Here is a 22,902-nt window from a genome sequence, read left to right as displayed (position 1 = left end):
AAATAAACTATACGTATATACTTTTTTATTTTTAGAAAGATTTTACAAATCAATTTTTAAATAATATTTATTTTTTTTTCCTTTTGTCTTCAAATATTTAAATTTTTAAATTATTTTGATCAAATTAACTTAACATAATTTTTTATTACTTACAATTTTTTTTCAAAAAGTAATAATTTAGTTTGTATGAATATTTCAAACAAACTATTCATACTTGTTTTTATTTTTAGAAAGATTTTACTAAAATATTTTCTATGATAGGCATTTATTTTTTTTTCTTTCGTCTTCAAATATTTAAATTAAAATTTTTAAATTGGTTTGGAACAAATTAACTTAAGAACATTTTCTATTAATTAAAATTTTTCTTCAAAAAATTTCAAGCAAATTATAGATATTTTTTTATTTTTAGAAAAATTTTATAAATCAATTTTTAGAAAAATTTCAATGATATGTATTTAAAAATATTTTTTTCTTTTGGTTCTTTCAAATGTTTAAATTAAAATTTTAAAGATTAAAATTATTAAAATAATAAAAAAATATAGGTAATTAATTTCTATTAATTATAATTTTTTTTATCAAAAAAAAATAATTTCTAATTTCAAACAAATTATACATTTTTTCTAGAAGTATTTTATAAATCAATTTAAATATTTTCAATAATATGATTCTTGCATTTTTTTGTTTTTGTCTTTTCAAATATTTGAATTTTTTTTTATTTATTTTCATTTAATGAGTTATAATTAAAATGTTGTATTTACTAAGGTTAATATAAAGTATAATATTTTCACAATCAAAAATTATTTCACAATATTTTGAAATTCAAACAAAAATCAATAGGTATCTTTTTTTTCATAAAAAGCAAATACTTTCTGTTGATATAACTTGAAGTTTCATTTAAATTTAAATATTTTTAATACATTATTTCCATTTCATTTTGATTTTATTAAGTTTAATTATTTTAATTTGTAATTTTCATTTCTTTTTTATTCTAATATAAATTTATTTTACATTTCTTCATAAAAGATGATATTTTTCTGATACCTGAACAATACTTCGAATTATATATTTTAAGAAAAATGTTAATTTTAATATTATGTTTTACAAATGCGAAGTTTAAATTTAGTATATTTTATTAAATTATTGAATTTAACTTCATAATATAATTAATAATTTAATTAATATTTAGAAGATTTTGGTAGTATAATTAAAATAAAATATTTTGCATTCTTTAAAAAAACTAAATATTTATTTTATTTTATTTTATCGAATTATTAAATTTTTATATATAATATATTTTTATATATATATTTTATTTTAATTTTAGGCGATTTTAATTCTTTCATATTGATGTGAATATTTTTAGATAGCTTCATTATATGAAGTTTAATTTTTTAATGATGGATTTTTCTAGCGATTTTAAAAATTTTCATTACTTTTTTATCAATTTTGTAATACCTTTAATAGGGGGGAATATATTTTCTTAGAAATTACTTAAAATTAAATGTATTTTTACAACTTATTGAAATTTACATTTAATATTACACATCACACTTTAGATTTTAATCGAATTAAAATTTATTAACTAATTAAAAAATGCGGATTTTTCTTCATTTTAATATGAAGCTAAGTTAATTAACTTTGTTTTTAAATTTATATATTAAATATATTATGTAATAAGTTCCACCTTGCTTTTCAAATTTTTAAAATTTTCAATTTCTTTTCGAATTGAAGATAGAAATTGGACTAAAATTTTATAATAAATAGGTAGTTTTCTACTTCAACCATAAAGGTTATTAATTATTTTAGTTGAAAACAAACGTTCTTATATCTTTTAATTATTTTTATTTTTTTTTCTAATAAATAGATATTATCATATTTCATTAATGAAAACTAATATTTCTTTTAGCTCAAGACAAGTGTATTTTATTATGAACATCGTCAAGCTCCAAATATGAAGACTAGAATCAAACTTATGCAGAACCACAGACTAACTTATATCCATTTTTTTCATGATTGTTATTCATTATTACTCTTTAACCATTTTTTTACTAACTGGATCAGAGTATAAAATTTCCATACTCATTTTAGTTATTTATTGTTTTGTAGGTAAATAACTATAATAAGTTGACACAACCCAATGTTAATGTTCTAACACGAGTTTTATTCTTGGTTGGAACATTTGGAACTATAACTTGACGGATTTCACATTTTTATATTAATTTTAGGATTATATCCCACAAAGACTTTTTGTGGTGCTAACCACAATACAATATAATATAAAGTAAGTTTTGATTGCAACGAAAAACCTAGCATGATACTCCGTATTTGTTAATACCTACATTAAAAAAATAGTTATATACCTATGGTGAGAAGTGAGCCACCATTGATCAAGCACTTTTATATCTCGTGATATATAACTGTGCAATATAAATATATTTAATATAATTTTCTCACCCGAGGTATATAGATTTTTTACTACTAAAACTAACTTCGAAATATTATCGCTCTCTATCTGAATATTATTTTAAAAATAATTAATATCTCCTATTATTATTAATAATAACTTATAACGATTTTGCAATCAATTTTTGATAATTTTTATTATCCCATTCCATTTTCTAGAGTTTATTTCTCATGTTCGCGTTGTTCTTAGCCTTGAATTAATAAGGATTCACTATGATTATTTTACCTAAGGAGAGAAGTAGTAGTTAGTAGTAAAAAACACATTTTTTGAAGGCAACGAATATTAAAATACTGTCGAATAACCTTTACTAATACAGTTTTTCACTTCGTTTCAGCAGGTGAGTTCAAAATCACTAAATATGCCACAAAACGTCGATATACAATTGAAAATGGAAGAGTTCGGCGACTTGTCGGGCCTATTGCCCGCCGCGACTACCAATGCAAATTTAATCGATTGTATAGATGAACTAAACACCCCAATATTCGGTGAGTATACCCTAAATTAGCCCCCATCGAATACCTAGCCTAAGAGAACTATTTAGATTAAATATAGAAACGATACAGCATACCACCTTTAGAAGTTCCGCAAGATATAAAGACTGTTCAGTCATCGTTCACCGTTACGTCATCATTATTTGTCTAATAAGAGTTTTAGGATGTGTCTGGGAACAGTTCATATTGTTTGGAATATTTTATGTACAATATGAAATATATTATTAATTGAGCGAGTTCCGTTTTTTTTGACATTTTTTCTTGTATTCTTCATCAGTTACGATCTTTTGGAGTGTTGAAATTCTTATTTCTAAAGCATCAGCAACTCGCAATTTGTATTTTACATAGGAATATTACACATTTGCATTTATTACTTCATATACGGCGTCCACGGGCAAGAGTGTTCTATCAGCGTCTCTTTTTCTCTTGAAAAGCAATTTATAAGCTTAGCAATGAGCTCCTATTCATTTTGGTAAAATATTTAAGGCATTTTTACAATAGAAAAATTTGAATTTTGTTTTACAGCAACAATCAAGTTTTTATTTTGACATTGATCGATGTCCGTCAATAAAATTATAACACCAAATCAAATGACAATGATAATTACTAAAAGGAAATTTTGACGTTGATCGATGTCTGTCAATAAAATTACGACCCCAAATCAAATGACAATTACTAAAAAGAATATGCAGTAATTTACGAAATGCAGTAATGACTTCGCCAATCTCTTTCATCTGGTTGGCAAGTGATTGAGGGAGTTCGACAATATATGACGTGACGTTAAACGATAGCTAAACATTTTATATATCAGAATCCGCTGCTTGTTTGTCAGAGTTATTAACAAAAAATGTGTGTATTATGCAGACATAATATTCGAATACTATAGAGGTGGTATAACCGTAGTTGCTGAATCGTTTAGTCTATTTAATCTAATAATAAATCGTAAATATAACATACTAATGGAGGATTGTTTTTCTTTTCCTTTCAGATAAAGACCCCTTCGATTTTTTCCTGCAAGGATCAAAACTTGATGACAAAATGACGACGACAACAACACCATCGTCAAACGATCTAAAAGTTAAAGTCGAATACAACGCTCACGTGTACCAGTGGCCTTCACTTCAGGCCCGTGCCGGACACGATCCAACTAGCATTAGTGTGGGCGCCAAACACCAGGAGATGTTCTTATATCAACCCCAAGCCAACGCCCACAACAACGTATTCACTTATAATAATAAAACAACAACAACACCGAACAACGCTAATCCTTTTATGGATCCAGATATTTATCGACAACCAACGGCATTAGATAGTTTAAGTGTTAATAGTAATGTTAAGTACAGTAGTAGTTCTAACGTACCGTCACCGCAAGACGATCAATATTCTTATATTTCGTCGTCAGCCGATGAGCAGCAGCTCGGCAGCCCGTTCGACGGTCACATGGACGTCAAGCCCAAGCTCAACCTCATGATCGACGAGTTCAGGTTCCCCATCAAGGAGGAGGCTTCCTCGACTCTCAACACTCCAGATGTCATCGACGATGTCGTCAACATGGGGACTGAATTTAATTTACTCGATTTAATTAATAATGAGGTAAGTACCTATTAATTAAGTTTTTTGGCCATATTCAGCGTCAGCTGGATTGGTAGACGATAAAATCTTCCTAACTGAAGTCACGATTATAAAGCATACAATGAAATGTATATCATAGAATTAAGAATTATGAAACAAATTTTTATACAATATCTAACAAAATTATTAATATTACTATAAATTATTATATTCTGACCATTTTTGTAAATCTTAGGGTGGATTTTAATGTATCCGTCATCCGTTGATACGGTCATCAGACGGTGCCCCCTGATTGGTTACAGTGCTTTCGCGCCACTTTTCATCTCAACACCTGTTCGTCAGCGGAGATATTTGAAAAATTTAACTTTTCGTACAATAACGGATGTTTTGACAAATGTAATCTAACCTTACTTTTCTGTTGACAAATTTGGGATATTTATCCCTATCATTAAGTGATTATTATCTTTCCAGTTTATATCTACAACATTTTTTATACATTTTAAGGAGCAGTAAAACAATTAAATAATAAATGATAAATAAAACTAACGCAGACCTTTAGGACATGAAAACAAATAACGAATTCTATTGGAATTTTATTATGAATTTTGATCGTCAAATATTTTTGGTCGAAAACTACGGAATTTTCTAACCAATCAGTGTTTTTAAATTCAACCAATAAAATTAATATCGTATCGTAAACGAAAAACTAGCCTATCTTTAAATTAAATTGACAGTCAATTGTCAATTATGTCAACATGACGTAATGTCATAATACCAGGCTGAGTCTTAAATAAGTGCAAATATTTTTAGGACTGGTAGATCTCGATAAAGAAACATATTTGCTCTTTATCGTTTTTCAAATAGGTCCAAAATAATAGTTATCTTTCTTGGAAAATTTGAAAAAAAAATATTTTTTGCTTAAATTTTGAGAACCACTAGGCCTTTTCTGGTTTTTCTTTTTTGTAAATTTAATCAACTACCTTTATTGTCATATTATCAAGAAATTATGTTTCTAAGTAAAAACTAAATAAAAATCACGAAAAACCTCATAGACGTGTTACTGGGATAGATACTACCCCTAAAAATATTTGAACTTATTTAAGACTCACCCTGTATATTAATAGCGCGATATATAAAATACCCAAATAACTAAAATTTACGAAAATATATTCAGGACAAAAGAATAAAAAATTGATAAACACTCTGTTTACAGAAGCTATATTTATTCTTTGACACGAATGGCAGATCAGCTAACAGACTAGTCACTAAGAAAATTAAAAACATTAAAACATACAATAAAAAGAAGTTAAGCAAATATAAAAATATTAATTTTATTATCAATTAAAATGTAAAAGTCTGTACAAGGTCATAATTTTACCTCTTTTTATTAAAATTATTAGCAAAATTTTCAGCCAACCAGACATTCAAATACCGACTAGCTTAATAAACTTTTATATAAGAACTAAAGAATATACACATGCTATTTATACTGTTTCTAGTATAGGCAAAAATAATATTGAGTAATATATGTATTTCATATTGTAATAAAGTTCATTTAAACAACTTAAACTTAAATAACAAGAAATCTAGATTTCCTATTTGTGATGCATGCAGTACCACATGTTATTTTTTTATATTATTATTTCTGAACATGTATGCTATTTAAAAATTAACAATTGTAAATAGAAAAAATACAATAGTCCTAAAGCTTCATTAATAATTGTTGCAAAAACATATTAAAAAAATTGTATATGTTTTTGCAACAAACTAAGATATACTAATTAAAACATTCATTTTTTATTTCAGGACATCACCATCCTAAGCACTGACGAAGATCTCAATTCCACATTAGTCTGCCCTACCGAAATCAGCACTCCCCTCTCACCTCCATCCACCCCCTCCACCGCAGAAAGCAAACCCTCCTCCCCTCCAGCAAAGAGGCCCAGGAAACGCAAGACCTTCTTCGATGAGGACGACGATGAAGACTACATCCCTCCAACAAAGAGAAAATCCACCGTATCTCTGAAAGAAATCGACCTCAACTACGCAGACGAGCACGACTCCAGCGAGGACGATTCCGACTACGAAGTGAGGAGGAAATCACCGAAAAAAGTCAAATCGACCAAACCCAGAGGCAGGCCTCCAAAGCGTACAGACTCCATGTCAAGCGAGTGCTCCAAAGACTCCGAACTCTCGAAGTATCGAGAGCTCCGAGACAAGAACAACGAGGCCTCGAGGAAGTCGCGTCTGAAGAGGAAAGTCAAAGAGTTGGAGTATGAGAAAGAGGCTGACGAGTTACACGTTAAAAACATTCGGCTCAAAGCCCAAGTGGAGGAGCTGGAAAAAATGGTCAGCACTTTTAGAAACAACCTCTTTAAGATCCTAGTTAATAAGTAAGCAGGTATAGACAGGTTTTGCTCTGTAATTGATCGATATTGCATCTGTTCCACTACTAACCTCGATTATTTTATCCAATTATGTTGTTATACAATATATGTATCGTTGTAATAAGTACTACTAACTTAATAAAAAAAGGAAAGATATATCGATCAATTAGGGAGCTTAACGCCTACTTGCAAATGTGTGCATCTGTGATAGATTTTGACAATGTGCGAACAACAAACCATATATATTTTGAAACGTTTGTTGTTCAAAAGATGTCATTTTTTAGTATGCAAGTTTCCTTACTTAGCCATATTGGCTTACTTGGCTATATTTATACAGATAAGCTAGCTTGTAATAATTGTAAACTTTAAGATTTTTTTCATTGAGATACTATATTGTAATATTGTATAGGACTTTTAAGCAAAAGAATGCTATATTTAAAAATAAGAATACATGAAATTGTCACTATACAACATCATTTTTACTCTTAAATATAACAAGAATAACTGACTTTATATCCTTTACAGATATTTTGTATTTAACAAAAATATTTTTATATGCATTTAAAACTTTTTAGGTTAACTTCCTTACTAGCAGTTTCTATTACGATGCTAAAAGGCACAAAATTCTCTACTGTGATTATTAATAATTGTTATTACATACAGATATAAAGTTGTTTAAACTGTTTTCTTTTGCAATTTGTTTATCTCAAAATCTATCAAAGTAGTTTTAAGTTTTTGTGTACCTGCTTTACTTATATACATTTTTTTTACTTTTCTATTTTATTCGCTCTTAAAGAGTTGTTTTTAATTATTAAGTGAACAAACATCCCTGTATTTTAAGTGTGAGATGACAGTTTAGTGATGTTCAGTGATCGAATTGGAATGAGAACAAGGTGCGGTTATTTTTACTTTATAGTATATAGTTTTATAATTCCAACACACTATGTAAACGAAAAAAGATAAGAAAACTAGATATATCTGGATTCAAAAAGTATATATCTGCATTGATTATTTAATTATGATACCAAGTATAATTATAATGGTTTTTCTAGCTATATGTTTATAGATTAAATGAAGTGAGATTTGAAACAACTTATATATTATAATCAAAGATGTAAAAGAAAAAGAAATTATGTATTTTTATAATTGGTTATTGTTGGTTTACTGTTAAATAGAATTAATTTGTTCATTACTTAAAATACTGATTTTTAACATCTTTAAAAGATTTTTTTTGGTTGACACTTTAATATATTATATGTAATGGTCTATGTTCATTAATAAAGAAACAAAAAATATTTTTGCTCTGCAAACACGTTGTTTTTAATTCATTACCTTTTAATATACTATGTATAAAAAATAATTAAAAATATATAATAAAATAAAGTAAAATATATAAACAAAAGATGTTATCGTGGGGACTATAATAAAAAAGAATGAAATTATTGTGCAACCTACAGTAAGATTAGCCATGGAACATGGCTAAAATACGACTACCCGTAGACACTTAGCGTTTCTGTCTTCGGGCTTCATCAATACGAGAGGAATCAGCAACGATGAACTAGCGATCCTGAAAAAAGAAAAAGAGGAAGCAAACGAGGCACTAGGCCAAAGTTTACAGAATATATTCTGTAAACTTTGACTAGGCACCATTTGCAACCTGGTTAAGCAGTAGCTCACAATTCGCAAGCGTTACTACAGAAAAACCGCTGCGGAGGTACTTCAACATACCTCGCCGCTATCACCTTGGCGCAGAGAAAACAATAAACAAAAGATGTTATCGTGGGGACTATATTGTAAGAAGAATGAATATTGGCACCCCATACAGCTATGGCAATGTTCCATAGATGCAAGTTTCTGCCTTCCGGCTTCATCAATACGAGAGGAATCAGTGATGAAGCCGGAAGGCAGAAACACTAAGTGTCTACGGGTAAGTCGTATTTAGCCATGTTCCATGGCTAATCTTACTGTAGGTTGCCCAATAATTTCATTCTTCTTTTGTAAAATATATAGTTATAACACAATTACTGTCCTCCATTTACGCAGTTGTGCAGCTCTGAACTGTTCAAGAACGCAATACTCTCATTCCATTCAATTGAGTCATAAAGTTCAGAACTGTTCCGCGCCATATGGAGGCATCAGGCTATCGCGCACAGCTCCTTTCAGAACCGTTCTCGAGTAGCCCAGGGCGTAAAGCTCTGGAACTTGAAATTCGCATGGAGGACAGCAATTGATAAATAGTATACACCTAATATAAAGAATAAAGTTTAAAAATATGTATTTTATAACCCACTAAAAAATTTTACAACCTAATAAAAATGAATAAAAAGAAATCAGTAATACTACAAGTATGTAAACTAGTGGAGTAGTTAACACATTTCAGAAAAATATTTGGAATTCTTACAGTATAATACCGTATGATCGAAAAAAAACGGCGTCCAGTTGGTTGGGAAATGACGATCGATAACATTTCCCCTATAAATTTACATATAAAATGACAGCGATTCCATCGCTGACTGACGCCGCTTTTTTTTTCAACCATACAGTAGTTTAACTTTATAAAATGAACACTGCAACCAAAAGGTATTCCTCTTCCAAAATAAATTGAAATAATAAGAATCTATATTAGTCCAGGAGGCAATGAATATTTTTGGTACTTATTTTCCCAGTCAGCAAACACCGATAGAATTATTCGGTATCTTATTGTAAGCAAATTTCACATCTTAGACAAGGAAAGAGAGGGGACGGGTAACACCTTGGTAACACGGCAGCTGAAAGTGAGGCAAGTTGTCACCACGCGAAATTCTCCAATGGCGTAGCATCATAAATTAGCTTGTACCTAGACGGTCCAAATATTTATTAAAACGTAAACTAATATATCGTTCATTTTTGAGTAATGCCTATACAATATTGTATTTTATAGTCTCACCTTTATACTATTAGAATATCTAAGTCGATAATGCAAAATTTATTTAACAGTCACAGTGGACTGATTATCAAGACAATTATTTATTTATTAACGTGTGTATAATGTATAATTAAATGAAAAATAATGTAATAACATATATTTTAAACGTGTATATACATATATATACTGTATAATCGAAAAAAACGGCGCCTTGTTTGTTTGGAAATGACAATTTCACAAATGGATATTAAAAATTACATTATTCATTGAATCCGTAAGCAAGTGTGAACGGAATTGGCTAGATTCATTATTATACCGTATAATCGAAAAAAAAACGACGTCCAATTGGCTTGTAAATTACGATCGATGACATTCCCCATATAATTCTACATATAAAATGACATAAAAACTATACAAAACGACATCGAAAAAAGACGGTGTCAGCGATGACTATGAAATGAAGATCGCTGTCATTTATATGTAAAATTATATGGGGAATGTCGTCGATCGTCATTTACAAGCCAACTGGACGTCGTTTTTTTTTTCGACCATACGGTATAATAATGAATCTAGCCATTACCCTTCACACTTGCGTACGGATTCAATGAATAATGTAATTTTTAATATTTGTTACCTTCAATCACAAGAATATCCTATTTTTAAGAATATCCGAATTTATCCACAAAAAAAATAAAACAATTCTAGAAGCTTTGTGTTATTTTATTTATCTTCAAATTTTTATTAATTACTCACTGAAACTATTATTATACACTTAAATTAGCAAATTTTTTGAAAGAATATTTAAAAAAATATATACTATATATATAAGAAGTAGCCCACCACAAGTTTGTCCACCCCCAACAAATCTTGGTAAATTAATATAACAATCTATACATATAGATTTTTATCACTAGAATTCTTTTCATTTTTGAGAAGCCATACCAGTTTTACATATTTGATAAAATAATTTATACATTTTACATGTAAAAATATATAAAAAAATGTTGCAGAAATTGTATTTCTGATTATAATTCTCTACGCCACTGGTGAAATCCGGTCTGAGTAGCAATATTTATAGTTTCAAACATTAATAATACAGGATATTGAAAATACTACTTGGAATTATTAAAATAGTTGGGTTTGGATGTGGTACAAGACATATTAAAAGCATTTTACATATTTTACTGCTATAATGAAAAAATGTACATTTTATGATCACATAACAAAAGTTGTGTATCGATTTTTACCTGTGAATGTATTCCAAAGCCATTTTTCTGCTTCGGCCTTTGCAGCCATACGCTGAACATCTCACCATACTAAACAACACAGTTTATAAATTTAAAACAAAACAGTTGTCACAAAAAAACATAAAAATTCGCTCGGTGTCACCTCGAAATCTTGTCACCAAAGTATGGCCGCCGATCGAATTTTGGCCTCACTAACCGATCACGGGAAAATATGCGTGTTACCCGTCCCCTCTCTTTCCTTGTCTAAGTTTCACATATATAATAAGGGGTTTTCGGAAATAAAATCCTAGATTAGGTAGTTTACTAATCAGCTGTTCCAAGATCAGTGCTGAGAGTAATCAGCTGGTAGTTTAATTACGAACGGTTGGATCATTAGATTTACCGGGTTAACAATCATATTTAAATATATTTCGTAAAAGAGATAAATTAAAACAAATAATCCTAATATCCCTCTTTAACGATTGCGATTCTATTTTTATCCTATTTGTTTTGCTCTTTTAAGTATACTTTTAGTTTCAAGACTATTTTTTATAAAAACAAAATGTAAGTTTTTATTTTAGGCTTTAAAATTATGCCATTTTAAACAAAACACTATAAACTTTATTTTAATTTTATTTACTGCCAACATAATAAACATTCAATAATAAGTATCAATTTTTATCTACCAATTGTGATGAAAATTTCAGAATTGTCTATCAAGTTCATTCTTTCATTATGCCTGGCTATTTTAATCTAAATGTTTTTAAACCACTTTTCTGTAGTGTTGCTTTTATTTTTTTTCCTGCTGCGTTCTGATAGTGCTTTTTCGCAGTCAGTATCTTTAGAATTACTTGTTGGTTTTTTATTTATTTAAAATCTAGAGTTACTTGATGCTATGCTGATTGGCTCATTTTACGGTCACCAACAAATATCGCCATTTGATCAACATTAGATAAAGTGATTTCGGACAAAACGGTTATTAAAAAACTTTATACTTCTATGCGACCGTTACGTTTAAAATTATCCTAGAAATGATCAGTTGATTAATTCTACCCACCTCATTAGAGGGTTAGCAGGATCACAACATATGGCAAAAAAAATCGAGTTATTCGGATCACTTTCCGAACGCATTGACTCGTTTTGAGATCACTTTTCGAACGTCTGGATTAGTAATCCTATCAATCCGATCAATCAGATCACAGTTTCCGAAAAGCCCTATAATATACTACACTTTTTTCCAGCGATAAAAAGAGTTCTATTAGTGAGAGCTGTTGTGCAATTAGGAAAAAAAAGTCTGGCTAATCTCTGAGAATAGGTAATATGTCTGGCAGGTGAAAAATTGGATAAAAATTATTGAAACTATTGCCCTTATTTTCGCAGTCCTAAAAATTTGTCAGATGATAGTTTATATTACAATTACAGCTGCAAATATAGTCTCATGTGGAACATCTTCTCGTCTTGCTAGACTAGTCCAACGCTAGTCAGGCGCGCTAAATACTTTATCAATTATACAAATAATGATTGTTGTCATCTCTACATGTTTTTACTTTTCATAATTTATGGTAAGAAATGTATTGGTTTAGGGCAAAATTTGACTATGGCCAAAACACTTTTCCTAAAAGTTTGACCCCAGGAATCAAAAAACAAGGTTTTAGTCCGTCCGTCCGTCATCAAAAAATTTAATTTGCCAATAAAACTTTGTAATTATCAGAGATATAAGAAAGTTGTATTAATAAATGTCAAATATTTGTTTTTTGTGTAGGAAATTTAATTATCTACAAAATCGTTATCTTGCCTTTATTTTGTACCTCCCTTTGTTTTTGAGTTATAGCAATAAAAAATCTGGTGAAGATGACTTGTCCTAAAGTTCTGAGCATATGAATGTGTTCGGATCTAGAGCGATTTTTGAAATTAACAGTAATGTTTCTCGATTTTGCTATATTGAAAATCACGAAATTACAGAGTATCAAAAATTTTCGCATTTAAAAATACGAAATATGCGACCTGACTTGTGAGTGCGGCTTTCGTGATTGTAAATGACAGCCATACGTATATTTTCTATGAAATTATAGTAATATTTATCATGTGACAAATTTTCAAATCTGGAAAAATAAGAGCAAAAATTTGTAATGTTTGTAATTTACAACATGACGCCAGACTCATTTGTCAATTTCGTAAATCAACAAAACGTGCTTTTAATTATAGTTTATGATAGTATCAAACGATACGTTAAATTTCAAGCATGGAAAAATAAGGGTTATGGATGTCAAAAATCTGTCAAATTTTTGCATCCGCAAATTTTCAGCCAGACTAACTTTCCACCACTTGAGATGTGGTGGAAAGTCAGACTGTGTTTGTTATGTCCATTAATAAAATTATTCACTTTAATAAATGTCAAATATTTATGACTGGAAAAATAAGTAGACTTTTTTTAATTTTATTTAGAAAACCCATCCGAAAATTTTAGCCAGACTCACAAATTGTCATTTAATATTACCATCCGAACAAACTATTAAGGCTATTATACAGGGTGGCCCATCGAAAACGTTCCGCAAGACATAACGGCCAGGGTAATTTTTTTTTCAGAAAATTCAAAAACACGTCAATTTTCTTTGTGAGGGGGACAACTTTTGCCCTAAAAATTATTGCAAAACCTTCAACCCTCTAAGCGGGGGTGTCATCCACCATTTTTTTTCAAATGGGAAGGGGGGTCAAGTGGTACCGCAATGAAAAGGGCGTTCTATTCTCTATACTTTCCCGCTTCGTTTTTGAAAATCAGTCCAGTCATTGAAATATGAAAATTTATTTAAACATTTATCAGAGTAAATGATAAGGATAAATTCCTTCGACCAATTTGCTGTTTTCTCTTATTATTTCTAGATGTTTACGCATTTTTTCACTTGCCACAAGGTTGGACGATCAGGTGCGGTAGTTGCTAGATAGCTGTTCTGTGACTTATGCGTTGAAGTTCTTCTCAATATCGTTAAACTTTTTAACAATTATGGTGTACTCACTTGCAGAAAAAGTGGAAATAATGGAACTTTATTTTAAAAATAATGAATGTGGCAATAGGGTTGTGCAGATATTTAATGAACGCCATCCTGACAAACACCTTTATAGCAAAATTGTTCGCGAGTTAGTAGCAAAATTTCGCGAAAAGGGGAAATCCTGTAGTAAATGAAGCTATGGAGGTATTCGTATTGGGCCAAGTTGCCATGGATAGTACGCTGAGTACAAGAAAATTAGCCAATAAGACCGACGTGAATCGTACAAGTGTCCAAAGGATATTAAAAAAACACAAGTTCCACCCGTACAAAATTCAGCTGGTCCAAGAACTCAATGAAGACGATTTTGATCGTCGCTTGCAATTTTGTAAAACTATGAGTGAACAAATGGCGAACGATAATAATTTCCTATTTAATGTGTTTTTCGGATGAGTGTACTTTCTTTTTGTACGGTGTATTTAGTCGGCACAACTGTCGGTACTGGGCTCAGGACAACCCCAGGGTTTTTCACGAGGTGCACACACAAAACCCTCAGAAATTAAACGTATGCGCTGGTATTTTTCGAAATTCTATTGTGGGTCAGTTTAATGATATTGAGAAGAACTTCAACGCACAAGTCACAGGACAGCTATCTACCAACTACCGCATCTGATCGTTCAATCTTGTGGCAAGTGAAAAAATGCGTAAACATCTAGAAATAATAAGAAAAAACCTCAAATTGGTCGAAGGAATTTATCCTTATCATTTACTCTGATAAATGTTTAAATAAATTTTTCAAATTCAAAATCATTTCTAGGGCAAAAGTTGTCCCCCTCACAAACAAAATTGACGTGTTTTTGGATTTGAAAAAAAAACCCTGGCCGTTATGCCTTGCGGAACGTTTTCGATGGGCCGCCCTGTATATTCACCCATTAGGAAACATTGGGTGAATATATAATAGTTTGCCACTGCCTCTTGGACTATACAGGGTGCTACAAATTCGAGGTACGAGGATTGGTATCTCGGTAACCGTAATAGATACGAATATGGTTAAATTGGGGCAAAGTTGTTGACTTGGGATATTCATCAAGATGCCATCAAAAAAGTTTTAAAATGTTCAAGGATTGCTGAGTTATTAAACGATTTTTTTGAAAATCAATTTTATTTTTTCCTGTGGTTACTTTTTAGAAAATCTAAAAAAAATATTTTTTAACTGGTTTGAAGAGTAATAACTTTTCGTCCATACCTGTATAAAACTACTGAGTAAAAAAATATACATTCAAAACTTTTTTTGCATAAAAAAGGTCTCTTGGTAAAAATCGCTAAGAGTAATGGTTCTCGAGATATTTGGAATCGAAATTATCAATACCTGTCATCACTGACATAATTAAACACGTTGACTAAATAGTTATTAAACTGAAATCATAAATTTGAAATCTTTTTATGCCAAAAGTTCAACAGAAATTGTTTAATCATCATTTTCTCGCAGAAAAAAATATGATTAATTTAAAAAAATAAAAATTTATTATTTCAGTCAAATAGCTATACTCAACGTGTGCTTATTTTTTGTCAATAATGACATGTATTGACTATTTCCATTCTAAATATCTTGAGAACGGTTGCTCATAGCGATTTTTACCAAGAGAGATTTTTTACGTAAAAAGTCATGGAAATATATATTTTTTCAGTCAGTAGTTTTATACCGGTACGGACAAAAAGTTTTTACTCTTCAAAACAGTTAAAACACATGTAGGTGGCGCCCTCTACTAATAGGAGTCATTTTGACATCAAAATCAAATTTCTCATGTCATAAAACTCCCAGACACCAATTTTCATCCAAATATTGACGTTACTTCAGAAATTATTTGGAAAAAATCGAAATAAAAATGAAACTTCTACACCCTGTATCTCCGAAACTAAGCATTTTAGGACATACATTTATACGAAGTTTTACTTATTTTTATCTGCAGAATATGCTGCCGAAGTTTCCGGAATACAATTCGGACCACCCTGTATAATTATAATAAATTCAAACACTTTATAATGCATATACTTACCTATAATATACCCATACAGTATGTCCCCTGATTGTCTTCACAAGAGGAAAAACTTTTTTATTATTGATATTTTGAGAAAAATGCATTCTTCATAAAAAATTTTGCTTGTTCTAAAATCCCCGTTTATACTATTCCAAATTTCCATACCCGTTTCAGAGAAAATAAAAAAAAACATAAATATTGAAAAACGAGTTGAAAAATTTGGCACTTATCCGCTTTGGTATTTTCGCTCTTCAATTAATTGTTCTTAACTATCTTATCGTTGTACCTAACAGGCATTACAGAGAAATATTTGAATTTCTGTTCAACATTTTAACTTTGTGATATGAATACTGCAACAAAAAGTATTCTTGTTACAAAGATAAATTAAAAAAAGTAAAATCTATATAGAATGCAGTCTTTAAAACTGAGTATATTATGTGCGACAGGAAGTAGTAAGGTTAAACTGCGTAAACAGGCCTAAAGAATTGAGCGTCTGTGGGGGCTCTTATTCACGTCAGTCCGTCAGTTTATGTATGCATTTCTGAACTGTAATATTTTGTGTGCGGTTTAGACGAATGTATAAAAAGTTCTATGTTTTAACACATCCGGGATGTGTAATATCATTCCTTAACAAACAAAAAGATAGGCTACTTAACTTTTAATATTTTTATACATATGCCGGGTCCAGACCAAGGCGACAAAAAGTAAACACGATTTTCAGACAAAAAACAAGACAAACTTGCGACAAAAAATGAGGAACTCTGACAAGACAAACTTGAGACAAATTGTCCACACCGCAAGGACAAAAGTACAACAAAGTCAAAAGTTTAGTTGTTGCGAATGAGTTTTATTAATCATGTGTGATTTCACTGGTCTCCTACTGTTGGCAGCACATCGACAACCGAACAAAACATAGACACTTTGATCTTTACCGACTCGAGACTGGACATTGAAAAGTCTCCGAATTTTGAAACAAAACAAAAATGAGACAAAAATGTCGCCGAAATGTATTGGATTTGTCGCAATTTTGTCGTAAAACATGAATGTTTCTGTCTTGTCGTTGTTTTGGCTACTGGGTCTGGACCTGGCATTAGATATATGTAATTGTCATTTAAACAAGACTTACCCAACGAAAGAACGTTCAAGACATACACTTCACTAATAAACTATTTAAAAACATTTTGTATATAATAATATACATGCTTTAATAAACTTACACACGACGGTATTTCATATAAAACGAATATTCGAAGCAGAGATTCCAAAACGTCAAATATTTTTTTTATCAGCGCATGACATATATGGATATTCAATTTCTTTTCCATAGCCAACTTAGGTACGTAAAAGAATTAATTACTTAAACCATATCGATATTATTAATAATTTGAAATGTTAGGAAACACTGAGAATAGTGTTAGTATCTTTGAATAAGAAGACTAAGGAAGGAGCATATCAAAAATCTTAGGTACACCGCGATGGGCCTCAAATATGGCCGACTTAAATTCCGGTTTATCAGTGTCGTTCTAATTTTATTTAAAAAATGTAAAACTATGATGTAGGGTAGACGTGGGGTAAACTCAATATTTTTTTTTATATTACGTTGTGAATAAATGTTGGTAGTCATTAAAATTGTTATAAAAACATATTATTATAATAAAAATAGATAAGTTTTACTAATTATTTATTAACACAAACATCCGATACGCTACTGAAGCAGGTAAGTCAAATTGATGTATCTAAATTCTTTGACATCTAATCTTTGACAAGTGGTAAATAAAAGCAAAAATGCAAGAAAAAATATTTAATTAGTTAATTTAAGTGAACTTCACAAATGATCGGTTTACAACACGTATGTATATTATATAGTCACTTACTAGCGAAAAGTTGTTCCATTATTTCACTCGATTTTTGCCGAGATCTACCGGACGCTACACAACCAACTATTTTAGAGTCTTTTTTCGATAAATCGCGATAGTGTCACTGTTAATTTAAGTTCTGCCACAATTTCCATCTAGATTTACTACCTTTTATACAACTATCAGTAGTAGAATAAATAATAAATAACATAAAATAAGCTCTGTAAGACGACAAATCCACAAAATTTCAAATCAAATTCAGATGTGTCAAATGAATCGTCAAACAGAACTGTCAAGGATCCTCACCCTAGAGAGCTTTTTATGGTGGCTTTTCCGCCCACCATGCATGAATACATGGATAGCATTATGCTCCTTCCTTAGTCTTCTTATTCAAAGCTTAAACCATATCGATATTATTAATAATTTGAAATGTTAGGAAACATTGAGAATAGTGTTAGTATGCTAATTGTAAAAAGATATTATAGTTATGACAAAATATAATTTATAAGTTCAAACACGTTATAATGCATAATATACACCTATATAATAAATAATTTGTTTATTTAATATGACCCCTCATTATAAATAGACTATTTGCTACTTAAAGCGTATAATAGTTTTTAAGATTAACATTTTAAGAAAAATATATATTTTTTTTATAAAAATTGTTGCTTCGTCTAAAATGGTTAATTCCGTTATAATTTTCCAAATTAACCTACCGTTTTAGAGAAAAATAAAAAATATGTAAATATGTTTAAATTTTTCCAACCATAAATCCGATATGATGTCCAAAAAATTAAAACGCCTTTCTAGGGTAATATAATTTCATTTTTATTTTCTGTTCTCCTTTAACATTTGAAATCAACAAACAATATGACGTTATCAAAATTAATAGTAACCTAACTATCTATCAAAATGAAAACGAAAATATATTACTATTTGTATATATTATAGTGATATGGTGAGTATAAAATAACAATAGAATAAAAAAAATATTTTCAGGGTGGTATATTTCGACCCCAGGAACATGTCTATGAGGTTTTTTTCGCAAAAAGATGTTGAAAATCGTGCATTTTCTTTTAAATGTCCCTGTATATTTTTCGAAAAGTTTTTGGAACTGCCTGTTCAGCGCAAATTTCCCCCACGGTATAATTTCTTAATCTCTGATATTGCCATAGTTACGGCTTTACTCTATAGTCACGGCCTATGGTCACGGCTTTATATATCCTTGGGTCACGGCCACAAAATAGAAATCAATCTAGAACGTTAGACTCAGGGTGAAGACTATCTTAAACGGCGTATCGGCGTAATCAGGCGCAATAATGACCTTGGACGGATTTCCAGTACTTCTATTGGCTGAAACATTCATCTGTCAGAAATTTTATCTGTCAAATTCATCTGTCAAAAATTTCAGCCAATAGAATTACTGGAAATCGATTCAAGGTCGTTACGCCGTTACGCCGATACGCCGTTTTTAGGATAGTGTGGCTGCACCCTCAGCCGAATTTGATGACGTTTCACGAATCGCGACGCCATATTAGCAGCGGGTAACTCTCAGGGCCGGATTAAAACGCTTTCGCAAGGCTGTTGTCAGAGTTATATTGAATAAGTATTTTTATTATCTGATATGTGATTACAGACTGAGCGTAATACGTTATTTCGAAAGGTAAAGTTTGTATAGATAACTCAATGGACTCGACGCTACGAACAGCTGCTGTCTTCTGCGATAGTCAGAATTCAACTAAATCCTGACCTGCCCTGACTAAACCGATAACGCCGCTACATTGACAGATGATTTGGACAGATGTTACCCGCTCATAATGGAATTTTTAGGTTAGCCACCGTTTACAAGCGCGCATTTTGGGGAGTCAACCTTCTGGTTGATTTCTATTTTGTGGTCACGGCACTACAGAAAAAAATATGGTGGCTCTCAAAATTTAAAAAATTTTTTTTAATTTTTCAAACTTAAGTAACTCGGTTATTTTTGGGCTTTTGGACTATTTTATTATTTACTTGGACTGAAAAATGGTAAAGAGAAAATATATTTCGTTTATCGAGATCTACCAGCCCTGAAAATAGTTTGCACTTATTTAAGACACGCCCTGCATATATGATGGGTTTTGATTTTAGGACTTAGAAAATCTCAACCATGTATTTATTAAAAAACGGGATGAGTCATTTTAGAACAAGCCAACGTTTATAATACCGTATGATCTGAAAAAGCGCAAGCTGCGCTAGAAGTATAATTCTGGCTTACAATCAACTGGCTCCAAAAAGGATCCAAGCCGCTGCATGGGTGTCCTAAGATTTAAGGTAATCCAATCTATGGAACCAGTAGACCAACTACAGGTCACTTGAGGATTGCCAATGATCATGGGCGAAATGAAAATCATGGTAGAACACGAGTCCCACATCTGCTAGACCAGAAAACGGACTATATGCTCACCAAACATTATTTTGAGAGAAAAGATCAGGATTTGCATCTCTACAAGAGAAGAATGGGAAAGCAACCGAATAATGAACAATAAACACCCAAAGAGATTGCAGTCCAGGGGTGGATGGGCCATATGGGAAAACAGGGGAAAATTCGGTGGTCCGGTGGAAAAATGGGCCGGTGGGCCGGTGGGCCGGTCACGATCAGAGCTCAAAAAAGATTGGATTAGCAAAAATTAAAAGGTTAATCTTCTAACTAAAGTGACGTAAGATCCTTAGTGACTCCATAACTAACTAATCAATTTTCATCAGTATAATCGTCAGTTGCTTTTAAACATAAACACCAATTTGTAAAATAACTATTGTAAAATGTCTTTTTCTGGGACACTTATAATTTTAATAATCATCTGTTGTTTGTTCGGTTTGAAAATTTTTATTATACAAAGTGAGTCTATAAGGAACAAATATTTTCAGGGCCGGTAGATCTCAATAAAATAACATAATATATTTTCTTTATCGAGTGCCAAGTAAGTCCAATCGAGTTATTAAAGTTTGGAAATTTAAAAAAAAATATTTTTTTTAAATTGAGCCACCTCAATTTTTCGGTATTTGCATCTCTTTTAATGCCGTAATATCAGAGATTAAGAAACTATACCGTGGGAAAATTTGCGGTGAACAGAAAGTTCTAAAAAGTTCTAATTGTCTACAAATTGTAAATTTTTTTGGCAATAAAGGTATTTATTTATTTATTTAGTTTTCTAAAATATGCAGGAAAATTTAAAAGAAAATGCCCGATTTTTAACATCTTTTTTTGTAAAAATAACTTATAGACATGTTCCTGGGGTCGAAATATACCACCCCTGAAAATATTTGCACTTATTTAACACTCACCCTGTATAGTTTTACCCAATATTCTTTTATTTATAACTAATAAATATGACTGAATGGCAGCAAAAAAAAAGAATGAATAGCATTAGGTAAATTTAAATAGTCTCGATCTAAATGTATACTAAGAATACAGTAGCGTAGATTGACAACTGGGGGCCTCGGTGTAATATTTTTCGAGCTCCCCTTTGTAAGAAGGTAGACGAATTTAACACAAACACTGCGGTTGACGGAGAAAACATGTCTATGCTTCGCTTGAATTGGGGACGGACTTTAGCCAAGTCTGAGAACTAAAAACCAAGTCTAAATTGTTCTTTAAAATGTTGTTGAACTGAATTTGCTAAAAATTACTGAGACCAGAGACAGCAGAGAAGAGTTAAATAAAGTTTAAACTAGATTAGAAAATAAAATATTAATATGTCTCGAAGATCCAAATATTCTTATTATGCACTGTAACATAAAATTACATCAGAATACATCTACATCCACTGCCTAGGTATTGCCTAGGTTTTTTTCGTTTGAGTCATGGCATTATCATACAAGATGCCAAATGTACAAAAGTATAGAGGAAAAGTTTCGTGATAAGAACTATATGTATAATAACCTAAAAATGCTCCAGTTTTAATGGCGACCGCGGTTCATTCAGTTAAAAACACGTGTACACGAGGAGGCTGCTGCTGTATCAGAAAAGAGAGAATTTCTTTCTATACAATGTGTAAGAAAGTATATACCCGAAAAGCTAAAAGTAATGTATTTCACAGAGGATTGGGTCAGCTGAACTGAATGAATCAGGAAGTTTCTCAAAATCGTAGCCTATTCAAGATCAAATTACCGTTATCGATAATGGAAATAAAGCAATAGAACCCTGTAAAACTGAGCCATTTTGTAGTAAAAATTCAGATGTCCGACCCAAACCGAACCAAATCAAGACAATTTAATTTTTTTTTAAACCGGAGGCACAAGAGCTTTTTCGCACGAGCGAAAAACACCCTTACTTATATACAGGTTGTCCTTCCGGTTACGTATTGCTGATTGCCATGGATAGTACGCTGAGTACAAGAAAATTAGCCAATAAGACCGACGTGAATCGTACAAGTGTCCAAAGGATATTAAAAAAACACAAGTTCCACCCGTACAAAATTCAGCTGGTCCAAGAACTCAATGAAGACGATTTTGATCGTCGCTTGCAATTTTGTAAAACTATGACAAATGGCGAATGATAATAATTTCCTATTTAATGTGTTTTTCGGATGAGTGTACTTTCTTTTTGAACGGTGTAGTTAGAATGTTTAGGAGGGGAGTTAGTCACACCGCGACCTTAAAGATCTATTGAACGGTGTTGTTAGTCGGCACAACTGTCGGTACTGGCACAAATTAACTATAATACTGGGCTGAGGACAACCCAAGGGTTTTTCAAGAGGTGCACACACAAAACCCTCAGAAATTAAACGTGTGCGCTGGTATTTTTCGAAATTCTATTGTGGGTTAGTTTAATGATATTGAGGAGAACTTCAACGCACAAGTCACAGAACAGCTATCTACCAACTACCGCATCTGATCGTTCAACCTTGTGGCAAGTAAAAAAATTATTATTACTGAATCCTTCATATTTTCTCAACGACTTGACCGATTTTCAAAAACGAGGCGGGGAAATATAGAG

The 22,902-nt window shown here is 31.0% G+C and overlaps 1 protein-coding gene across 5 annotated transcripts in view; it reads left to right on the top strand.

The window, feature by feature from the left end:
- LOC115888299 overlaps positions 1–8,143 on the top strand; it is a 68,499-nt gene extending 60,356 nt beyond the window's left edge. For 3 of the 5 annotated variants that reach the window (XM_030907978.1, XM_030907977.1, XM_030907980.1), the window contains 3 exons: positions 2,799–2,949; positions 3,944–4,548; positions 6,334–8,143. In XM_030907978.1, the coding sequence (XP_030763838.1) occupies positions 2,799–2,949; positions 3,944–4,548; positions 6,334–6,924 (1,347 nt within the window). In that variant the 3' untranslated portion in view covers positions 6,925–8,143. The remainder of the gene's footprint in view (positions 1–2,798; positions 2,950–3,943; positions 4,549–6,333) is intronic. The other 2 variants (XM_030907979.1, XM_030907981.1) reach the window with 1 other exon arrangement.
- The last annotated feature ends 14,759 nt before the right edge of the window (positions 8,144–22,902 follow it).

Source organism: Sitophilus oryzae, unplaced genomic scaffold (genome assembly GCF_002938485.1).
Source record: "Sitophilus oryzae breed Bouriz unplaced genomic scaffold, Soryzae_2.0 scaffold_706_pilon_pilon, whole genome shotgun sequence".
Taxonomy (NCBI): Eukaryota; Metazoa; Arthropoda; class Insecta; order Coleoptera; family Curculionidae; genus Sitophilus; species Sitophilus oryzae.
This window is presented reverse-complemented; position numbering and strand designations above follow the sequence as displayed.